This window comes from Ptychodera flava, chromosome 8 (assembly GCF_041260155.1).
Source record: "Ptychodera flava strain L36383 chromosome 8, AS_Pfla_20210202, whole genome shotgun sequence".
Classification (NCBI taxonomy): domain Eukaryota; kingdom Metazoa; phylum Hemichordata; class Enteropneusta; family Ptychoderidae; genus Ptychodera; species Ptychodera flava.
The window spans coordinates 31994207-32019078 of record NC_091935.1 but is presented as its reverse complement, the minus strand read 5'-3'; the positions used below and the strand labels follow the sequence as shown (position 1 = coordinate 32019078).

Here is a 24872-nt window from a genome sequence, read left to right as displayed (position 1 = left end):
CAAGCTTTCATAGAAATATAATTTTTTTTGTATTTTTGACTTTTGACAGATGGATATACTGGGATCACCTGAATAGGAGCTTCAACATAACAAATACCAGCACATCTCAGCTGCCACAATTCCAGCAAGACAATTACCCACATGTTTTTGTAATTTTTGACCATATTTTTTCCCCATGAGATTGATATGTCTTCATGATGGAAAGCTCCCATCTTATCATTATAACAATTTGTACAGAAAGTTATTACATTGGCATTGACCCCAATGGCTACTGCCATGTTGTACCATAAGTATGACACAGTGGGCCAGCTGGTGTATTGATCAATGCTCTGAAGAATCCTGGAAAAGTCGGATGACAAAAAGGATTTACTGAATTAAAATTCCGAGTGAGAGACATAATTTGAGCTAACTTGCAGGAGCTATTATGAGAGCATACGGTCATTTGATGGGAACAGCCTCCTCCCAACCCCCTAACCCCCCACCCCCATCGAGGAAAGTCACCAACTCCCACCACTGACCTGATTGGCTTGTGGCAGGTCTGACATCAGTTTGAGCACAAGTTCAGCGCTGGCTTTCGGGTCAGCTTCCGGCTTCATGAGGATGTCCATTAACTTCTGACACAGGGAATTGGTAAACAATGGTTCCGGCAATTCCCGGAGGTAATCTTTTAAACAACCTGAAAAGAAAATGAAAAAGAGTCGAAGGAGAAAGTCATTAGAGAGATAATGACAGAGATGCCAATTAGGATAATAGTGTTATATGTACATTGGTATTTCTGAATGCTGAGATGTGTCAAGAGAACATTAGTGGTTAATATTATAATAATGTGGTGTACTTCAAGGACAAAAATCATTATATCAGTTGAATCTGACATACCACCTTATACTTTTCATTTACAAATGTGTACTTTATTTTGAGATATTTTCTGCAATTTTCAATACTGCTATACAGAAAAAAGCTTTATTTCTTGGGAGGTTCAGAAGAAACTGTGTCCTTTAAATTTACGACGGTAGAAAACACAAATTTACAAAAATTGTAGCATCACTCTAAATGAATTAAATATATGCTATGAAAGTTGAAAAAAGAGTAGATCATTATTTTTAATAAAAATATGATGCTGGACAAATATTTTTTGTGATCTTGATAAAACACATCAACACAATGGTTGCTTCTTTGATTATTTTTTGGCAGGTGCTGCTATGTGATTTGTAGCTACTTGGCAGTGTTTAAATTTTCTGATCAAGTTTTGTGCCTGTCATTGCACCAGTGTCCCTCTCAGCTGAAGTTCTTTTGAGCCACAATAAAATTTCACCTATAATCGGTACATGCACTGGTATGACTCTGATGCAAAGATATCTCAAGAAGTTCCAAACTGACTGAAAGGTTTCGGTGATTTTGTAAGGTAGATGGCATCTAGCTGCAATAATTGTAGCCCTTGGTTGGTGTGGGGATTGGGCTTCTGTCGTGCGGCTCGCGCCTTGCCCCAACCAGGGCTACAATTTCTCCCTATACCTGCTAGTGTAAAAGCTGCAGTGCGGGTCTACACTGCATGGTCAAGGCACACACGGGGCCGCATTATTAGAGAATCTCGCCTTACCGTGTGCAAATTTCACTATAATCCTGCTTCCGGATAATGTTAGAGCCCTTGTAACTCCTATCGATGGTCAACTTTACTCCTTGCAGCTGAAAAATGACAGTTTAATGACTCAGGCGCGAAGTCAATTCGAACTGGACCGCCGTCGTTGAACTCTGTACCCAGCCGACTTGTACCATTACATTTTAGGGGTGGCCGACAGGTGTGAGGGAGCTGAATGAGCATGCTTACGGGTAGCCCTACGAGCCCTACACTGCATGCCTCCGGAGCCAAAGCCGGACACTCTTGCCATACTCGTAGGACTGAAAGGGGTGGGTAATTTTCATGACAATATATAACTCTTGGTGAATAAAGAGAGATACTTTTGCCGAAGTTCAACTACTCATTTTAATTAGTTCAATAAATCCTGTGCTCTATCTTCCCAACTTTCTCAAATAAGTTACGTACTAGTTCAATAATCCTACACGGGAGCGGGTCATTTGAAGCAGTTAGAACAACGTGTCCATGCACATTGTTCAGAGGCGTGTGCCTAAGTTAAACTCCATAACTAGTTCAACTTTCACAACTAAGTTCAACCATCCACCTCCATGGTACAACTACATTAACAAGATGCCGCTGTTGTTCAATGTGGAAAGAGTGGTTCCAAGCAAAATCTGTTCGACTAAAAAGGTCACAATGTGTTAAGTGGGATGCCAAAACGGCATTCTTGTCCATGACGGCGTGACTTTGAACATTTTTTTTTAAAAATCGAATATTTTCCATCTAGTATCAAAGTTTGACATATCGACGATTTCGGGATTACTGTGAAATCGCCGATCGACACTGGACTCAGCACTCTGCGTCTGTGAAATCGCCTATACTTACAGAATATTTATCGGCGATTTCCGGACTCTAGACGATACTACAATGACTAGCCTTGTGCCACGGCACGCCGGGTCTGGGAAATCGCCGATAGTGCAGCTTTGCCAAATACTTTGCTATTTGTATACAACACGTAGGTATTTTACTGTTTTTGTTCGGTCGTAGCATTTCTTAACTCATTACACAAACGCGGATTACATTCCAGGTTAATTTTCTCACATGACATTTATGTAGTCTCGCTTCGAACCATAGTGAACTTTACAGTGTGCATGATGAACTCAGTATGGAAATAGCCTAATATAGCAACGACTTCCTCCAATCTGATTAAAATCAGATGTAGAGTACGGCGACGTCTTCTTATGCGTACGCGGTATTCTCTCGCTGTCGCGTAGTGAGAGGCGACAGCGAGAGGTGACGCGTACGCATAAGAAGACGTTGCCGTACTCTACACCTGATTTTAATCAGATGGACTTCCTCCATCCGTTTGCTCATGAGTACTTCAATAATGCAGTGTTTATCAATTTAAAATTTCGGCATTTTCTTGTCTGTCAACATACATCTTTATGATGAAGTAGGCCGGGTTGTATGAGGATTTCTTTAAATCATTTTCACATCTGTGCTTTTTCATGGATACACCTTTCTTTTTGTAACAAATTCCTTGTAATCAGTGTCACGCGGGAGAGGTTTTGAGATATCATAACATCAGCATGTTTTACATACATGCTTTGATATTGACCTCAGCAGTTTTTGAATAAATCTGATAAAATTTGAAGCACCGTAGTAGTAGTAGTAGTAGTAGTCACAGTAGTAGTAGTATCTAAGCTTCCCATTTTTACACAAAGTTGAGAATGTTCCAGACTAATTAAACTCATGTCATGATGAGTGTGGGAGGAAATGACATACATATCATGATCAAAAACAGAAGTGGACCAAAAATGGACTCCTGAGATACACCGCACCAATCGACAAAACATGAGCGTGTACACCTAAATAGCTAACATTGACTTCTTCCTGTAAGGTCTGATCGAAACCACTTCAGTGACAAATCAGAAAACATGTACACAGAAAGTTCGCTCAGCAAAATGTTATGATCAACGATGAAAAAAATCTTTAGGTATATCTAAAAACAATTATCTTCATCTATATTCTGTAAAAGTATAGAGCCTGGTCAGTTAACTTGACTAAAGCAATGTGACAAGAGTGATGTTGCCTGATGATTGTGAGTTGTGACAAAAAAAGATTAAATGCATAAAACTGTAAAAACTAATATAAACATGTTTTTCTAGTATTTTAGATAGAACTGGTAGAAGGGAGATAGGCCTATAGTTGTTAACATCACTCTTAGAGCCTCCCTTATGAATCGGAACTATTTCAGCACATTTGAAACAGTCGGAAAATGTACCACTATAAGCTTCAAGATTAAAAAGAGTCGCGAATATTTGTCAGACATTTCACCACTTTACAGCTCTGGCCAAGCGCTAGTCTGGCTCGAACTTCGCTACTAGATGATAATAGAGTTTGTTAATTAGGCGGGTAAATATCCGATATATATATCGAAGATTTTATAGCCTTAGAGATCTATATCGTATAGTATAGTAGCCGTAAATATCGATTGGATATTTTATAATTATATTGCGGTGTCCTCTTGTTGTCAGAGCATCTGTATAAAATGGCAAAGACGAGACGACAGACTTTGCATGGCGTGAATATCTCTTTCACTTCTTAGGAAATAAAGATGGCAAGTTCTTCAATGGTCACTGGTCTCTCTTTGCTTTCAGCGATAGTGGTATTCTAGCAGTAATTGAAATGGAGCAAACGGTCCTATGACCTTTTTCAATCCTCCGAAAAGATAGCGTTAAAATAACAACAACTATACTGCCGCTAGCGCGCTACTGTACTGCTGGTGCCACCGTTTTCATTAGTCCCTCACACCTGTCGGCCACCCCTAAAATGTAATGGTACAAGTCGGCTGGGTACAGAGTTCAACGACGGCGGTCCAGTTCGAATTGACTTCGCGCCTGAGTCATTAAACTGTCATTTTTCAGCTGCTAGGAGTAAAGTTGACCATCGATAGGAGTTACAAGGGCTCTAACATTATCCGGAAGCAGGATTATAGTGAAATTTGCACACGGTAAGGCGAGATTCTCTAATAATGCGGCCCCGTGTGTGCCTTGACCATGCAGTGTAGACCCGCACTGCAGCTTTTACACTAGCAGGTATAGGGAGAAATTGTAGCCCTGGTTGGGGCAAGGCGCGAGCCGCACGACAGAAGCCCAATCCCACACCAACCAAGGGCTACAATTATTGCGTAAGGTAGATGGCATCATACTGTGCTTTAGTCTTCACCTAGCGTATGTGCCTACATGTATGTGTGTCATTGCAGCAGCATCCCTCTAAACTAAACTGATGCAAAACTGACTCCAGAAAGTTCTCTGAGTCGCAAGAGAATTATAATATTATATGTACTGGTATAATGCTGAGGAAAAGATATTTCCCTCATTCTTAAAGTAGAAGGTGCCTTGGGGACAGATATTTGGACTCTCCAATTTTTTCAACATTTTTTCTAGTCTACCACTTGTTTGGGTTCATTTCAAAGCCTTTGGAGTACAGAAAATTTTCATCGTCTAAGGTTTTTGAAAATTGAAAATTTTATTTGTCTCCTTAAAATTAACACAGAGATGGCGGCCATTTTAAAATTCAAATATTGATAAGCGTTAGTTAATTTGTTACACATCTTTCAACCAGTGCATGGTGACCCCTGATTTCTGTTCTTGATTTGGCAAGTTGAAAGTCCCATAAAGGAAAGTTTAGGCAAAAGTTTAAGTCTTTCACTTTTAAAGCACAAACTACTTTTAACACGTTGAAAACTTTCAGAAATATTGTAAGATAGAGGGCATCCTTGATGTCTCAAATTCTCATTGACTCCACAAAGTCCACAGTATTTTTGTACACCTTATTAAAGATACCGGTACATCTGCAAAATATGTTAAAGTTCAAATCAAAAGTTTCGCAGCCCATGAAATCAATAGATATGGGGCAATAATGATATTCTTATGGAAGAATTTAACCTGCTCACCCCCAATTACCTGTAAAGTGATCCACAATCACCACTGATTACAATAGGTTTGGGATAAACCATTATGGTAAAAAGGGTTAATAGTTTTCCTTCTGTGCAGGAAGAGTCGTGATCTTTCCAAGAGCAAGCATGAGACAGGGCTGATGTACAGATTCCCGGAGGCTAATACAGAATTCAATTCTTAGCAGAAATTGTAGTCTGCACCTGTTGATTGAGTTAGCGTTGCATTGGTTTCTCTGACCGGGCATCTGCCCAGTTAATGAGACGTGATATGTACAAAACGGCATCAGTATTGTATCAAGTCTGTGAAAGATGTTACAAGCCTAATGCATTTAGTGACAGAAAGTACAAAAATTTAACTGTCACATCAATTTATAAAATGGTTTCACAGAAGTTTACCTGCAGTCAAGCATGTGTTCTCCATTGTGTGTCTGCGTATGACCTTACCAGTAGACACATATCGCAGATATTAACTATTATGCCTATTTTTGATTTTAACACAGCTCATGTAAAAATGATCCATTTTCGTTTATTTCTGGGCAATTATTTGACACTGACATTTTAACAGGACTGCAATCACTTGTCAAGTACCGGTAGTACAGGCAGAGTAAAGAAATGACAGACAAATATTTGAGACTTGCACAATATTGTCTCAGTCTAACTGGTGTTGTGAGCAGAGCTGTTTGGATATCATGCAGCTTTTATAACATCACCATTGCTCCTAAGTTTTATTTTCTTCCCAGGAAGTCCCTCATTTTGCAGATTGCACCAAAACACTAGTATCCAATTTTGAAAACTTATACATATCCATGGGTATGCGTAAAGAAATTGTTGACTGACTCTGCGGTTGTGTGGTGGCAATGTGTAGCATAAGTGTACAATCTGTCTGTGTGCAGCCTTCGCTGTGTTGTCTTATGGTACTTACACTTTGTTGGACACTGCTCAATGGTCAATTGTTTGCAACAACCATATACGACAGGAATCAGTCTGACATAATGATGAGTATCCTGTACATAAATGCATATTTTCCTTACCTGTAATAACATTGATATCGGGGCAGTTCTCCGGTGATATGTCAACAGCAGCACTATTTTGATCAAATTCACCCTTCAAGCTCTTTTTCCTTTTGGCCGATCCACAGACTCTGTACACTCCGATCATTTCAAGTCCACGGTCTTCAATCTCCTTGACACACTTCTGCACCAGGAGGGGAACATTCATGCCCGTGCGTTCCCGCCGTACGACGCTCTCCAGGGAGACGCCGAACACGCCACTGCGATTCATCGACGGAGTGCGTTTCAAAGTTACCGTGCTCTCGGTGAAAGACATTGAAAGGTAAAGAAGTCCACGAGGTTCAAGCTTCAACGCTAGTTGATGGACAGCGTTTTTCTGGTCCCTGAAGAGAGGTACAAGTCGAAGAATTCCTTTGTAACAAATCTTGCACTTACTATCTCCTTCCTGGCAGTACACCATGATGTTAATCTCCGTCGAGTTCTCTAACTCAATTTCAAAGTTTTCGTCCCAGGTGAATTCATCCTTTGCCGTGACAGTGTATGTCCTTGCCTTGGCTTCGGAGTCAACCTCCACCACACAAAAGAGCTCTCGCGACTGATTTCGAAGCGTTGCCAGCTTACGTCCACCGTGAATACGCAGCGACAGAATCCCCGAGAGGGTAAAGATATCCCCTTTGACCTTTGGCTGAGAATCTCTCCTGTATTTCATAAAGCCCGTGAGATCGATTTCAAGCGGTTTCCCCACGGACGAACGGTGTTCTACTTTGCCGGACTTAGACATGCATTTCCCATCTTCTTCGTCTATGCTCTGTTCAGGTGTTATTGTACCGTCTGCGTCAAGGCTGTCATCAGAGCGGATATCAGGTCGGCCCGAGACCTTCGTCTGAGCAGTCTTACTGACTTTCCTACCTTTGGACATGCTCTGTAACATCATTGACATTTTCTGTTGCTCCACCAGGTCTGCGTTGTCATCCAACGTCGGTTGTCTCTCCTGGCTCGAGGACGGTCCATCAAGCTTGGCCACTCTGCGGATCCTTCCCATCGGCTCTGGTGATTTCGGAATGTCTCGTTTAGACTTTGAGTCTGTAAAGAAACAATACAAGACAATCAGCAAATGCAGCAACACCATCACAAAGCATACCCTATGCATTACTAAATGCATGGTATATTTCATAAAATGTTTATCAACAGACTAGATAGTGAAAGGCCTTGAAATATTCAAGCGAATATTAGATTAATTCTGCTGCATAAAGATTCAGTGAAACACAATCCTGGGTCACTGCAACTCTGCTATGTTAATTTCATCAAACATGAAATGAACGATACCCTACATGTGAATACAAAGCTCTGACAGGAAGATTAAGAGTAATACATTTCTTGTAAGGTGCTGCTCAAGTTTGTGCTTTAAAGACAGAGAAAAGCTTTGCGCAGTGAAACAAATAAAAAGCTAGAAAAGAGGTGATGTCTGTGACTTCATCCTTATGAAATCAATTACCCATTCAGCTGTTGATTTCAGCACACTGTTTTCCAGGCATCCATTTTCCAGGAAAACAATGTTACCTGAGCAGGGAAGACTAGTCAACCAAATCCAAAAGAGAAATCTATTGCTATCACCGAAGTTTTTTGCTAGGTATCAGGGAAATATACAATACTGTGAATTTAACAGATTGATATGAACTGACCTGAGCAGAGCGGCCTACCACTGCACAAAGACAATGTCAATGTATACTGGCAACAAATTTCACAATCACCTAATTAGCAAAACACAGGAACCAGATTTGCATAAAAGACTAAGGCTATATGCAAATGTATGAATTAAGTTGTACGTAAATTTCAATGGTTTAATTGGCAATACATAACAGTAGTAGTACCGTTTTATTATTATTATAATACATATATATATATATATATATATATATATATATATATATATATATATATATATACTGTTTCATTATTATTATTATTATAATATATATATATATATATATATATATATATATATATATATATATATATATATATATATATATATAATACAAACAGACCTATTCTATGGGTGAAGTCTACAGTACAGTCTTCAGAAGATATATGATTACTCTATGCTTCATTAGCAAAACTGATCATGATCTATACAGCTGTTTTACCTTCATATAAAGGTATATTCTATGCTTTAAAAGCTTTACCATTTTAAAGACCGTGCATTACACGCTCTGTAAAAAGGTAAAAGCTTTGATGACAACTGGAAATACACAAAATCAAATGAAACAAAAGCCTTGCATGAGAGATGACGTTATTAGTGTTTCTTGTTTTCCTTATGATGTTATCCTGTAAAATTTTGAGCAGGGCGGTGTACAGTACATATGTGTGATGACACACACGAACCCTTTCACCACCATGGTTTGGTCCAAACTGTTGTTATCAATGGTGAGTATGGACCTGTTCACAGGGAATCGGGGGTGAACAGATTAAATGCGGACGCACACTCTGTAAATTCACCTCTAGCGATCTGTCACTGCATCCAGTCAGCAAGTCAACATCAACTCTTTGTCCGTAAAAGCTGTACTAATCCTCTATATACCTCACAAGTTAAGAAAGCATTCACTGAGATGAGCCGAGTTTGTTCCCAGTTCACTCAAAGGGCAAGGTTGGAATAGCTGTGATATATAACAGCTAATATTTCAAGAATGCTTTGCAGTATTTCCAGAATCAGCCTTAATAAATTCCAAAACCATTGGCCATTCTTGCCGGATCAGCATCTCAAATGATTCCTACACCTAGTACAACATCAAAAACCATCTTCAAACTTTCTACCAATACTGGCATTTTGTAAACTTCCAAAATGCTGTCTTGGTACTTGAGACAACATTCTCACTAGTTTTCATCAAGATCCCAGGCCCTACGACAGTGGCCAATTAACGTAACTTAAAGCCTATCTATGACTGACATGGTACGTATGTAATTTCCACTGATTTTTATGACATGGCTGGACCAATGTCTACGCAGTGTTACTATGAATCCATGAGTAAGCAATGGTAAATTAGTTTTCATTCAGTATTAATGCATTATTAATTTGCTTTGATGTTCTGTTTACAGCGTTTTTTTTCACATTTTATTGGGTGAATATGACAACTTACAACATAGTCTGTCATTATCTCTTTAGCCTGTTCACCCCCTTCCCAATTCCCTGTAAGCAGGTCCAAAGTCACTGTTGATAACAATAGGTTTGGGTCAAACCATTGTGGTGAAAGGGTAAACCACCTGTCACCATACAGGTGGTTAGACTCATAGGGCATAATGGTAATGAAACATTATCATATTAATATTAACATTTTGGATACTTTACAGCTCTTCAACATCTTTGTCACAGAGCTCCCAGGGATGAAGATCATGATAATTTTCTGTAGTGCGAAGCAATACGGAAAAATAATATAATTCTGATTTCAAATGGCAGTATAGCTATTATATTCACCGAGTGCTTCTGAAATAAAATTCTTGAGTGATTTTCAGCATTTTCCAGGAGTACCAAGATATACAAAAGCCCACCATACTATATTATATTCTGGAGAGATTACACATACAAAGCATCATGGAAGGCTCCAACTGTTGCATAATCATTGTCATGGCAACTAGCACTATACACTGACAAGAGTAAAATTGTGTTCAATTACAATTTTCCAGCACTTTCAAGGTGTTACTTAATGTTTCAAGGACATCCACTAGTGTTTTAAAAGAAAAGGTATTTTTCAGCAGTGAAAGACACCCTGTTCATGTAACCCATTAAGAAGTTAAAGCCTTGTACATCTCGGTAAAGTAAACATTGTTGATTCGAAAATTAAAGTGCTGAAAAAGGACAGTGGCCTTGCAAAAACATCCATGTTTATTCTTTCAGGAGATTATACTCAACAACATAATGCAGCAAATGTGAGCTTGTTTGTATATACTGAAAGTGACACCCTTGACTTGACAGCATACAGCAACAGCTCATGTATGTTTTCACTTTCGTTGAACAAAAGTGTGGCCGATGATGAGGCACCCTGGCATGGGAGTGGATCACACGACCTTCACACGGATGAGATGTTGGGGGGGGGGGGGGGGGGGGGGAATTCTCAACATATTTAGCTAAGTATATAAAGTATGAACGGAATCGGAACTACTGGCAAACGTGATAAGATGCAGAAAATAATTACTGCCAGCGTGTGTGCATGTGTGTGTGTGACATGGTGATTATGAAATCCACTCCCAAGCATTGGTGTTTTCACATATCAGTGTCCGTGTCGCATGCTCATGTCAATCATCATTTCTGACACCTGGCGTCCATTGTTATGCAAATTATTCACCTAGATACAGTAAATCTCTCTAATCCTACCATAATCTCATCCAACCCCTTGTAGTAATGTGTCTGATCTGGCAAACACCAATACCGTCATGACGTTCTGATTTTTTTCACTTACAGTAACATATTTTTACACTGAAATTTTTCCAGCAGTACCTGTCGTACGCACTAAGCTCATGTCAAATGAGATGCTTGCCCAACAGCATGATGGGAAAGCCATGATCTGGGACACTGGATCATGGCATTCATTATTATTGCTGATTTTTATGCCTCGCCTGAAAATAAAAGGCACAATGAAGAAGGATGCTTAGGAATGACATTCCGGTACTTTCAACATAAAATAGGAAATCTCAACCCGAAGCATGTCATGTACAAAATAATCTGAGATTGAGACTTGAACCCCCGACCTCACATGTCGGCAGAAATTCAGTAAATTACAATGTCTGCTAGGAACATACAACTGTCTGTTCACATAGCCTGTTGCCTTTTCATTTCTTTTTTTCCCCTCTATTTTGTAAATTGGTGACAGCATGCAAAGAGACATACCTTGTGAGAAAAAATGTTCAATAACAAAGCATTTTTTCCCTGTATTTTAAAATCAGCTGATCAAAGATGATTGCAGGGTGTGGTCATGGATTTGAGCATCACGATAAGAGTTTCATTTTCTTTTCATCATGATTTTGGTCGGTGAAAATATCTGTTTTGTGACTCATTACCAATTGCAAATGTCAGAGTTTTGAACTTCAGGTGAGTCGTGTCTTATGCTTCGTTAATTTTGTCTTTCGTGCAGTTCTGGAATTAGTGAGGGTTGGTTCACACCGAGGTAGTTTGTAATCTTTGAGCAGCAGGTGCTCTTTTGAATCCATTCCGTCAAATCTTTCCAACATCATGTCATCAAAACTGCACGCAAGCATATTGGTGACTCTGGAATGAATTTTCAGAGATGTGACATACCAATGCACTGCCGCGGAAAAGATGCTCAGTGCATAATTATCATGGCTTGAGGCAGTTACTTGCAATCTCACTATACGCTGTGCCCTGATCAAGCAAGGGGTTGGTTGTCGGAGTAGTACAAATCAACGTTACGTGGAAATGTGTAGTTGAAATGCAGGTCATAATCTATGAAATTAACGGGTTTTTTCCAAAAAATTTGTGACAAAATTTCTGGCAGATTATGTGTAACCATTTTAAAAATCCATTGAAGGATAAATTTAATAATGCTACTGAAAATAGATTTATTTTAAGGAAATGAAATGAAATGTGATGTAATTATCACATTTAATGCAAATGAATGCGTGAAAACAAAACAAAACATATACAATAGTTACCATGGAAACCAGACATTTAATAATTTAGGGAGGTCTTCGAAGACTGTTCAAGACTTGTGATGATGTTTTCTTAATGTATGGTACACTGTGAATACATGCGCTGTATTGTATGTATTGAGGTCCGTGGCAATACAGCAATATACAGGTATCGTCAATGGTCAATACTGTATGTCTTCATTTAATGCGCCATCTCATTTTAACAGCAAATATAAATCCACCAGATGTAAAGAAATTGAAACTGTGTGCTATATATAGAGCAAAAATAATTGTAAATGTCACATTAATCTATAACTGCTGAGCTTTCAATACTAAACTGTGATTCACATGGTGCTGAAACAGTATTTAATGTATTTTTGGCTGGCGCATGCATTAGATGTGTCACGGTAGTTCAACCTGAACACATCTTTGCAGGTTATTAAGGTGTGTGGGCGGATGAAATAATTCTATTCACGACATTGATGGGGTAAAATGGGGAATACGCTAAGACTACACACAAATACCAATGAATACACTCCCAAAATACAACCATTTTCTTGAAATACAGCTTGAAAATGTCATTTTCACCTCAAAAAAAATTTTCAGATTTTTTTCTAATTTTTTCCTTCACAACTGGTCATATTTTCCAAGCAGAAAATTTAATTCAATGTGGTGTATCAAGATTTGATTTTAACATTAAAAAAAAGACAGCAAAATTTTCCTAAGCTTGTCAGGTAGAAATGATGTATCATTTTAGTTTAGTTTACATTTTCTCCCTTTCTCATCAGTTTACCTTGAACAAAAGGCCATATTTATTTGCAACAGGCTGAAGGCAACAAGGACATCATCTCTGTAATGTCTCTTCAGGCTGCTGCCATAATTCAACAATTTTTGGTTTCCCTTTTTTTTCTTCAGATTTTCCCCGGCTTCATATTTTACAGAACAATCAAAGCACAGCAAGGCTCATACAGAGTTATTTTTTTTATTTTTTTTTTTTACACCTTTTTGATATTTAAAAAAAATTAAAATCTTTAAAATCTTTTGCAAATATTTCTAAGGCAATGTAAAATTAGGCATAGGTTTTTATTTTATATGTGAAAATTTCAACTTGATTTCTCCAAATTAAAACATTTTCTTACTCTGGAAATCTCTCTACAGCAGTTTGGACACTTGGGGAACCCCTAATGAATGAAAATAATATGTATCGTATTTTACAGACGACACGACAATGCTGAAAACATCATCACTTAACTAGAGCATTCCTGTCTACCTCAAATATGAATGTTGTCGTTCCTATTAAGCCTTCATTTACAGCCGCATTTTTCAACCGGTTGTTTACTTCGCCTGGGCTTTTTTCCTCTCTTCATAACCCATTAAATTTATGCGGCTGTAGTAGAAGTATTATTTGCAACAGCTGTTTGGGTCAAAGCACGGCAGGTAGTTGTCCAATGTGCATGAAGTAAGTTGGAATGTTATACTACTGATAAATGGGACTTTGCTAGCAGATGATCCAGAGAGCTAGTGAAATGTTATAGCAGGGAACACAGCAGGCTTCACAACCAGACATACGATTCCCTTTTCCGTCGACCTACATCCAATTTCATTGCGGATCAAATTTTTTCGAATGAACAGGACCTATATATCCTGTCATGCAGAGGGAAAAAATAAATTTTCCATATTTCTATCTCTGGGTGTAAAATTGATGTACACATTTCGGAAAAAACATCTGTGTGTAAATTTGGTGAAATGCAATCATGTTACCTGTGATATGGCACAGGGATTTTCGAGGTGTCTGTGTGTATGGGTGTGTGTATGTATATCTGTATCTGTGTACTGATCAGTGATAGCTATGTATATGCATGTGGGATATCTACCAATTTGCTCAATGACAAATTTACATAATTGGGCGCAGCTATTACACATGTAATGTATGTAATAATATTTCTCTTGTCAGTTTCATTCTACAAATAATGAAAATACAACCCAGTATTTTGTATAGAACAATGAGACATTTTCAATGCAAAGTTCAATTTTTAGAAACTGAAGCACAAGAAATATTCAGTTTATGTGTAAATTTGTCAATCAAAATGTTGAAACATGCACGAATGCCGAGTTTTGAAAATGGCTATGGTATCTGCATGGTATTTTTTAAAATTATTTTGCTTCTTGCTTGTTCGAATGTGGTGACCCTTGTACTTGAAAATGAAAAGCTAATTTGCAATTGAAAATTCTCCACTGCTTTACTTGGCGATTTCCTAACTGATTTCAAAGTTTAAACGCTTGTCATGAAAACAGAGTTGACATAGCAAATTAGCATTACTATTTTCTGCCCATGGTTTAAATATGCACTTCTTGTGAAAAGTGGCAGGTAGGTTCATCTCAATGAAAAAACAACAACAAACAAATGCTCTGTCTGCAAGTAAGAACTGATGGTGAATGCTCCATGAACATCAATATTTTCCTACTTAACTTATAAAAACATAATAATGCCACATCGTCTGAAACTATCAACTTTTTATTACAATTTTTAATTGAATTTTTCACCGGGCCTGAGGTGCTTGTGGTAAACTTGCACAATATGAGGTAGGAAAAAAAATGGGAAAATATGTGTACTCAAATTTGATACACCTGGACAGTTATATTTTGTAATTTTCCAAAATATAACTCAGAAGAAATTAATGCAGCTACAGAAAGTCAACATCAAAATTTTTCTCTTCCATACTTCCCTTTTTCTAATTTTACCAATGTTGGTATAAAAAAATGTAGTCATTTTGATAACGATGAGAGATGTAAAAACTCAAAATGAGTGACGCAGAAATAAAATCCAAAACACAAGATATGTATGCTTTTCAGTGAATTCCAATCAAGGTGTTTCTTGGTTTAATAGATGAAGAATACAATAATTTTTCCAATATCAAAAAAAACCTGAAATATTTCTAGACTATCAATTAAGAGCATAACAAAACAGCATGCTATTTCTATATAATAATGAACATATATTAGTACATTTTTTACGAAAAATTGACGGTAAAACAAAGTTAATTTTGAATTTTTTTTTTTCTGCTGATATCAACAGGTTGGGTCATGCAATCCATAGGATGTGAGGTGAAGGCAATCAACCATCCCAGAGTTCTCAGATAATAGAGCAAATTGAAAAGGGGCCCCCAGTATTATGGTGTAAATGTCCGTATCAAATAACAGAACCATGTCAATTTCAGGCTATTGGAGAAATATCTCACGTCAGCAAAAGTAGTTTCAAGATAGAAATACGCCCAATAAAAAGGACGTCAAAACAAAAAATAAATTATTGTGCAGTAGACATGGAAAGAGCATGTTTCCTGGAGGATGTCTTACTTTTTCAACCCCTGCAGGTCAACGCCCCCCCCCACCCCCCATACCCACAGCTGTCTGCAAAATATACTGGTTAAATGTAACATTTAGAATATTAAGCCGGTCAAAAGGTGCATATTAACATGAACAATACAATATAAATCAGAATGGGCGCTGATAAAATGGAAATTGTTGAATATTTCTTTTCCTTTCCTTCAAATGTTTAAACCCTACTTTGAATATTCCAATTAAATTTGAACAAACATTGCCTCAGGGATATTGTCACAACATTTTTTTCAAATGCAACATGTATCCAATATTTTCCTAATGAGAAAACATTTTTGCAGCATCATTGAGCAGATAGATTTCATTTTCTATTTTCTTCATTGTAAGGTGAAACTGCCAGTATCTATTGTGGATTGACTGAGGTCTTACCAATCCCTGTCAGCAACCACCCAGTATGAAAATTCCAGTGTGATGAAGCTAACCCTTTCATCAACATGGTTTGGCCCAAACCAATTATTATCAATGGTGAGTGTGAACCAGTTTACAGGAGAGCAGGGGCGAACAGGTTAGAGCATAAATTTGAATCACTATGGCAACAGCTGCTGTGACACTCTCCATTACTCTGAAATAATTTTGGTTGAGGAGTGTATTTACAGCTGTTTACGTAGCATATGAGTGGTTTTGTTTTTTGGGGGTTTTTTTTCGATGCTGAAACTCTGCAAATGTGATTTTATCCTTTTTTAAATGATGTAAGCAACAGAGAAACAACTTGATCATGACCCATTGGTTGCATGATGAAAGACAAAAATGTTTGCAACAAAGGTTTCCTTGGATGGACTGATCTGCTTGGCAAAAACAAACAAACAAAATTCATGAGTTAAAATCAGTTTTTGGAATTTTGTTGTCATCTGGGGTTTTCATGTGCCAATTGCTATAAAGCAGCACACCTGAGGATCAAGGGGCTACATCCTCCTAATGGTAGCAATCATCATCTGTCTAAGGGTGCCTTTTTAGGTGAACAATACAGAGATACCCCCTAAGATAATGTTGAGACCTGCAACTTGTAGTTGGCACAGTGATTGCCAAATACAGAAGTTATAAGTTAGCCAATATATGACATATTAAGTGAAGAAAAAACATCGTAGGTGGCAATTACTTTGATTGTCAGCTTACTGGTATATTAAGATAGTATGCATCTAGAAAAACTGATTGACTTAAACATTTGCTCAAACTGATCTTTCGAAATCAACAAATAGAGGGGTTACCATGCAAATTTTGATACCGGAGAAACAAAATGCCTGAAATTTACCAACACTTGAAATTCCAAATGCCTGCCATCCCTGTGTTAACTCTATGGGACGGTGAAAACTGCATGTATGATTCTCAAGGAGCTTCGAAATGAACCCAAACAAGCAGTACCGGTTGATCAGAAAAGTTTTGCACACAATTGAGCATCCAAATATCTAGCACCAAGGCATATTCAACCTTAACGGCCACGTCATTGTGTACATTTAAATCTTGAAGAAATCATGAAGACGTGAAGAAAAGCAAAGGGAAGAATCTTTTTCTTTCCACGCGTGACATGACAGAGCCAGTTCTCTGCCGATAATATATCTGAGTGACATCAACCCCTGGCATCCCCGGTATTTATAATCTTTGTGACTGGTTCAGCTGGCAGGCATGTTCTGGCCACAGAGAGTGTACACATCTTACACGTTACAGACTTGGATGAGAACAACAGCAAAATATGCCAGAGCCGGCAAAAAAATGTGCCCGACCAGTTAGATCAGATCTATCAGGTAAGGTCATGACCTTGGCATTCTGAAGCCTGAGACAGTTATAACCCCCCTGTAAGCGCTGAGAATGCCATGCATGTATGCCAAGCTGAGGTTGTCAACAGGCATCTATACCCACACTTCGAGCTCGCCTGAAACCAAATATCTTTGAGACTTCAAAGATACATATTTGTAAATAATGCATGCTGTTGTGTTTCTCTGTTCAACTTGGCAAATATCACAACCGTTACACTGTGGGTATCCTTTATAGGGAGGCTTAAAGGATGGCATAGCTTTGTTTCAGCACACAATTAGTTATCCAAAAATCTTGGGCCAACTACAAAGTTTTCAATGCACTTCAGATATAAAAATACATTAAAATCCCAGTGTGGCGATTAAAAAGTCTATCTCATACATCAGTTCTGCTCTCTTCTCATGGCCCAGTTCCTGTAAACTCACCCATCCGGTCTGACCATCTGTGGTCATACTGCTGCCTGTGACCTTAGGTCACACCTGGGCGGTTTGACCTTATAAGGTCAACTCAATGGGGACTTATCCAACACAAGTAATTTGTTCCACTTTCATCGCACATGGTGGAATCGACATGGTGTGCATTGGTACATGTATATGTAATATTATATGCATGTATTTACCCAGTACATCTAAGTACACACTGCTCTTTACTGAAAATGCCAGTTGTACTTTAATGCAAGATGTACAGTAAATGTACCTTAATGCTTTATACCACTAGCTGCTACTTTACCGCATCACAGAACTTGGTATAACCCCATTGTTTGCTTTGGCAAAGTTGGACCTTTACATCCAAAAATAGGGGTGGCAGGGTTAAACCATACAGCACAGATGAGTCAAGGAATATTGAACCCATATTGAGTGAGACAAAATGTTGAACAACAACATCACGTTCTTGTCTGCTTCAAATCAACACATTTATCGGTATATCAGAACTTTTTCATCTGAAATTCTAGTGTGCATATGCAATAATCAAAGCATTTGTTTGTCGGTTTGTCAAGCATCTGTTCATCATCATATAGAAATCTGAAATGTTAACAAAATAACATTTGAATAGGGTGTTGAAATAATGAACACAAATATTTAGTCACCAACAAAAAAGGACTCGCAAAAATTAGATCATAAATTTATTTTCAAACAATATTAGAAACTGCCATATCTTTTTCATTTGTCACTTTATATCCATAAATCCTTGACAACCAACAAACCAGACAGAATGAAATTAGTCAAAAGATCACAATCTGCGATCCTGGTGTCATAACTGAACCTCCACCTTTCCAGTACACTGACAGAGAAATTGTCTCAGTATATATATTCAAGCCTATGCTTGGTAGCGAAAATTGTACGAAATCCATGTCAAATACTCTGATTGATCACAATTATCATAACCACACAGAACTTTTGAAAGTGATTTTAATACAAAAATTCTCATGAAAACAACTCAGTTACAGGTAGTACGAATGCACAATTGCCTTATCAATGCTCAATAAGTCTGGATTCAATCAGAGGTGATTTATCACCGACATCTAAACGACTCATTTCTGTATGTATGTAGGCCATACTGTGACAAAACAATCCGACATCACATCATTAAAGTGTGGCAAATTCTATTGAAGCTAGTCCAGGAAATGAAAGCTAGAGTATCCAGAAGGGAATGTCAAAAATTAGGTATCTGGTGTAGCTCCAATCATTCTCAGTATGTGCTGTAACATTATTCCCTCTACAGTTTAAATGTCTTGTGTATCAGTATTCATTTTGCATTCTTGGTTTCGTACCTAACTGTGTATTCACCGGTACATTACACCAGTCATTCTATTGTAAAACGTTTTTTTCCTCTGTGACAACCTCTGATTGGCCACTGTTGGTCATAACACTGACTCTCATTGGCTGGTATTGATCATAACACTGACTCTGATTGGTTGGCATTGATCACAACACTGACACTGATTGGCCACTGTTGGTCATAACATCGACAGCCTCACTCACCATGAAATCCACTCCTATTGTGCCAGTGACCTAAATTGAGTGACAGTGACCCACATCACACTGTAGATGAGAAAATTCATCACACATAGAAACAGGTATAATTTACCAGGAGAAAAGTCTTCAATCTACTGGTGCAATATTGTGAACTGTAAAGTTTCTTATATAGATCCAGAGTTACATTGAACTTTAGGTTCTCAGACTTGACAAAAACATTCTCCTTGGAAAATCCAATAATTCATACCATATGTCCTTGGAAGTCTTTCTCATGTCTGGGTCACAGTTTCTGAATCATGAGAGACATTTACGGATATTGTCAAATTTTTGTTTGTAATGACCAGCACCTCCGATGAACACTGTGGTAGATCTTTCAAGATCCCTGACTGAAATCTGTTGAAAAGTAACTTCTATAGCCAACACTTTCAACACTCAGGCAAAACAACAATAGTAGCAATGGTCAGTATGACAGAGGTTGTTCTTTGCTTGTTATTACCTAATTATTGTCTTGGTTCCTCTTTACTTTGAAAAGAACACAGAAGTTCCATCTGTAAAACCTTTCATTCCAATTTGCCTGTATGAAATCTGCTGAAAAGCAACTTCTATAGCCAACACTTTCAACACTCAGACAAAACAACAATAGTAGCAATGATCAGTATGAAAGAGGTCGTTCTTTGCTTGTTATAAGTTACCTAACTATTGTCTTGGTTCCTCTTTACCTTTGAAAAGAACACAGAAGTTCAATCTCCGTAAAACTTTTCATTCCAATTTACCTCTGAAAAGAACACAGAAGTTTAGTTTGTAAAACCTTTCATTCCAATTTGCCTGTATATATCGATAGGTCCACCCACCTCCGTGAAAACAGACTGGACCAAATATTCTGATAATGAAGGGCTGATGTTGCAGAGCAATGCATTGAGCATGCGTCACTGCAAAAATGACCACCATTCAAAAAAATCTGCAAGCTTTGTGAATTTATCTATTGGAAGATGACAATCTGAGATGAATCTTAAAACAACATTTTGATGGCACATGGAGATAATTTTAAGATATACTGGACTGTACTGAGAGCTATTAAAATTGTCCACATGCCCTTATATGCCCTGTGTGGAAGCTCTGACCTTTTGACCTTTGAAGTGAGGGCTGACCACCAGACACAGACAACTATCATCGGTAATGAGCCATTCAGTTGACCCTTGACCCTAGGAATATGATTGCTTTCACAGGCAGGTTGCCGATCACCAGAAAGTAAAACTGTTCTCCAACGACTCATAAATTTACTTGTATGGGTTTTCCTTGCTAGTTATCTGTAATTATCGTTTTCGGGTCACAGAGAACTTTTGCACCATTAAATTTGATATTTGGTGATAACGTTTACAATCAGTTTGTAACAGTTTTATGTGTCAAGAGGTAAAGTACCGGTATTGTTGTATTACAAGTGACTGTACTAAGCTGACATCTTGAAGCAGATGTAGAGAGAAAACAGAAACGTGTTATGTGGAAAAGAAATTTGCATGGTGGGATCACAGTCCCTCTAGAGGGACTGTGGTGGGATCCTTCTCATTACCGAGTATGTTAAGGGTCAAAGTGGAAAGTTGAGAGAATCTTGTTCAGCCTATGTTTCTTTGGCAGATTCTGTTCAAAGTGCAGAAGTGAGAGGACGGAGAGACACTGACAAAATTTTGGAACATTTGAGTATTTTTCAGGGATTGGAAACTGGAAGAACCAATTTTGCCATTTCAGCGACCTACACACTGAGACCAGGCTTTCATCTCCTGGCACGTCCAATGAATACATCAGGTTGATCGTAATTCTTGTTATGGCAAATTACAGTTTTCTGAATTCTGAACTGTCATTGGCATCACAACCATATTAACATGTAGATACTTGCACAAAACGTTGCATTTGATAAAGCAGATACCTTCAAAGGTACCAGGGTGTAAGGTCATATAGAGGTCAGGTCAAAGGCCAGGTCAGAGGTCACTATGTGCCGTATTCACTGATGAAGAGAGCTTGTCTGGCCTACAGAAGAAAATTTGATATGAACAAGATAACATATTGCAGAGTTCAATGAATTACCCCCAATCTGTTTTATTTGTACCAATGATGTTGATTTTGTGAAGTCTCTTGACAATTGATTAATTAAATCTATTAAAAGAACATTTAGATATTTCAGTGAAGATTCAAAGCAACCTTGAAATAAAAGTAAAATTCATATTCTGTAAGTTTTACAAATGCTATACATTTGGGAAGCAAGTTATGACAAACTGTAAATTTCTTTTGTCATTTCCATTTGAAAAAATCAATATCCTTTAGTTTCATAAACAGGTGCAACTAGTCTCCCTACAAATCTACCCGTATTCTGTATGGCTGAAAACACAGTGAGTGGAAAGTCTTCTCTGTCAATCATGCTTAATTTTCCAAATCATTTAAAATGGTGTGCTTAAAAGTATGTTTTCAGAATTAAAAAATCTAGTCTATGAATTTGTCTACACATGGGAGACATGGTAGACTTCACTGAAGAATCTCTAACGGTACAAATTATGGTGAATCATGGGAAATCTTCAGTACTGTGTATTTGCCAGGGGGAGAATTATGCATGCAAAGAGGAATATAAAATTCCGTTATTATCTACACAGGGAAAATTCTCTTCAATCTTCCACAGCAGGCTTACTATGTGCCTGTACTGTATCAAATGACGTTACCTGCAGCGGTTGGGAAACAGGCCTGGAAGCAGCACATTACTGAATGTACGCCTATTGTTATGATATGTTTAAGCAGCTGTCAACACAACGCAGGTACTAGCCATTCATCAAACTCTCTGACATACTGCCGAATGTTTTTGCATCATTTATGTTTCATATCCGACCTGTCTTACATAACCATGAAAGAAAAGATCAATTTGTTGAATTTGAGGGCTTAGTCAGGAAGACAATGCACACAATTGCTTCTATTGTGACGGTCACATGACGCCTGCATTACAATACAAAAATTGCTGCGTCAGACATTATGTGTTGTTTCTATGCAGCTCCATTCGATGGAAGTAAAAAATTAACAAAAAATATTATCAACAATTTCAGGCTCTTGTCTTTTCAATGCAACCTCTCACTATGATTTTACAAAGAGAGAACATGACGGACGAGCAACATGAAAAAGTGCTGTGACCTTTGACTCTGTATTGTCATTCATTTCGGTACGCACAACATTGTCATCAATTTCTTTCAAGAACAATATGCTTACCCTATTGTATTCATGAGGTCAAATACTGAGAAATAGATGATGACAGAAAACCTGCCTGCTGATGTTCAGGTAGACTAAATATATATGCGAATGACTCATCCTTGAATCCACAAGTACATGTACATTGCTATATCACATGACCCTCTCACTTTCTAATGTAATGGCTGTAATTGGAAGAATTTCATATAATTTATGATGCACAGTGATGATGCTAGTGGTGTAGAAATTTATCTGTTCCACAATCACACCTTTCATTTTTGTATTGAAATAGATGTCATGTTCATTTTTTAGTTTATTGATGTATTTCTTTTTACTTTCCCACCTACACATTATTACTATATTGTATGGCTATCTGCAGTTTTAGAACATTGAAGAGGATAATTTCATAAATGATGGTGCATGACAAAAATGTACGAAAGGCATGCCGTTCATAGAATCCGATTACATGTACAAATAACTAATTTCAGCTATATTGCCAGGCCTTTCAAACAATAGAGTTGATTATTTCTCATCAAGGACATCACTTTGTATACACGTTGTATGCCCTCCAGGAACAATCTAAATTTGTTTTTTGGTATGCTATGAAATAATTACCAGTTGACTTCCCACCATTCAAATCATGGGTGATACCATTGTGCCTTGTCTGTAGGGAGGGTAGTGTGGGTACATTTTTATGGGGGAAAAAATTTGACAAGTCGGCATAATGAAAAGAATAAAACAGTTGTGACCTTGGACTAATTTCAGTGATTCGATTTACGAGGTATTTACAGGGACAAAATAACAAACGACAGAAATAATTCTCCTTGTCCATGCAGTCACCATATATCACTGGCGAGGCCTTGGTTTGAAATGAATTATAAATATTTGAGCAGCAGGCACACTGGTATTTCCACTCTCCGCTGATCTCGGGGAAAGTGAATTTCTGCCAAACAATCTGAGGACGCAAGGAGATGAGTGCCATAAATCAAATCTAATATCAATCAGCACGCTGCATGCCAATGACTCAGAACAAAAAATAAACTCACTCATGACTACGGTGACGACAGACGCACAACAGTTCTTTCAAAAGTGTCGGACATAGCAAAATCATTGGAGCTGCGTAGTTTCATGTTTGCTACTTTATTCCATTGCCATGCCTTGTTGTCAGATATTTTTTCATGATTTTTATTTCAGATTTGTGGAGGGGATAATGTCGGATCGAGACCCACTTGACCAGACTCCATGACCTATTGCAATACCTATCATGTCACACTTTGCTCTATACTTGCTGCCTGTGAAAGTATGTCTTCTCAAATTAACTTCAAGCGACCGTCCGTCAAGAAAATTAAGTGAAAATTTGTCATGTCGATGACTTAAAGCTGAAAGATTTATGATGTGTACAGCAAATGTTGCCGACAAAAGTTGGTTCATTTTTCATTTCAATCCATGCCGACAAAGAGTTGTCACCGGTCAAAATTACCAGTCAATTGCTTTTTTAAGCATTCCACAGGCTCCTAAATAATAATAGTCCGTGGAAATCACAGCTCTATTAGTGATAATCATACTTAGGTTTGAGCACGGTCCCTCCACGAGTGGAGGGACCATGGTTTCGGGTAATGTCATAAGACTTACTTTCTTAAATTCTACAAAGTGTACCTGAAGTGACTGAAAATGTACTGCCTGCCTTCATCATACTGACAGTGGTACAAGCAACCAACTGATACACTTTTTTTGCACCTGCATTCTTTAGTTCCATAGTGTTTTGAAGGCAGCAGCTTGGACCAGTCCATAGTCAGTGAAACTAAATAACAGGATAATCTTGCATGCTAGCAAAACAAAAATTTTCAAAGCATTTGTAAACATCAATAAAAGAAAACATACATAAGTGCTCTATATTGAGTAGCATAATTATACCATTTTGTGCACTGTCATATTATATTCCAAGTTTTCACACAAAAGTTACACTTTATCACATAACTAATATTTTTTAAGTAAAAACAATACCCACATTTTGTATACGAGACCTTGTCCATACAGGTGCAATTAAGTATCATGCACATGATGGAGTACGGTAAGTAACTCCTCATGTACAAAATATTATTAAACTTCAACTTCCTTATGAGTAAGCATTCTCCTTGGTCTCCAAAATATGCTGTGAGTATGGTCATATAACAAATGAGACCTGATCCTAATGTTGCTCCTTCAACATGTAATTGATTAACCATTGTGTATTATGTGCAGTGCAATCCTAGACTGGCAGCTTTCATGTCTAAACACTTAAACTTTCAACTTTGAGTGGGTCAATATCAGAAATATCTGCCTAGGATTTTCAACTTTCAGCAGGTCAG

At 37.8% G+C, this 24872-nt stretch overlaps 1 protein-coding gene across 1 annotated transcript in view; it reads right to left on the bottom strand.

The window, feature by feature from the left end:
- The window catches only part of LOC139139097 (rho GTPase-activating protein 100F-like), a 48070-nt gene that overhangs the window by 7683 nt on the left and 15515 nt on the right, over positions 1-24872 (bottom strand). The window contains exons 2-3 of the mRNA XM_070707873.1: positions 6566-7627; positions 519-676 (exon numbers count right to left, since the gene is read on the bottom strand). Coding sequence (XP_070563974.1) covers positions 519-676; positions 6566-7627 — 1220 coding nt within the window. The remainder of the gene's footprint in view (positions 1-518; positions 677-6565; positions 7628-24872) is intronic.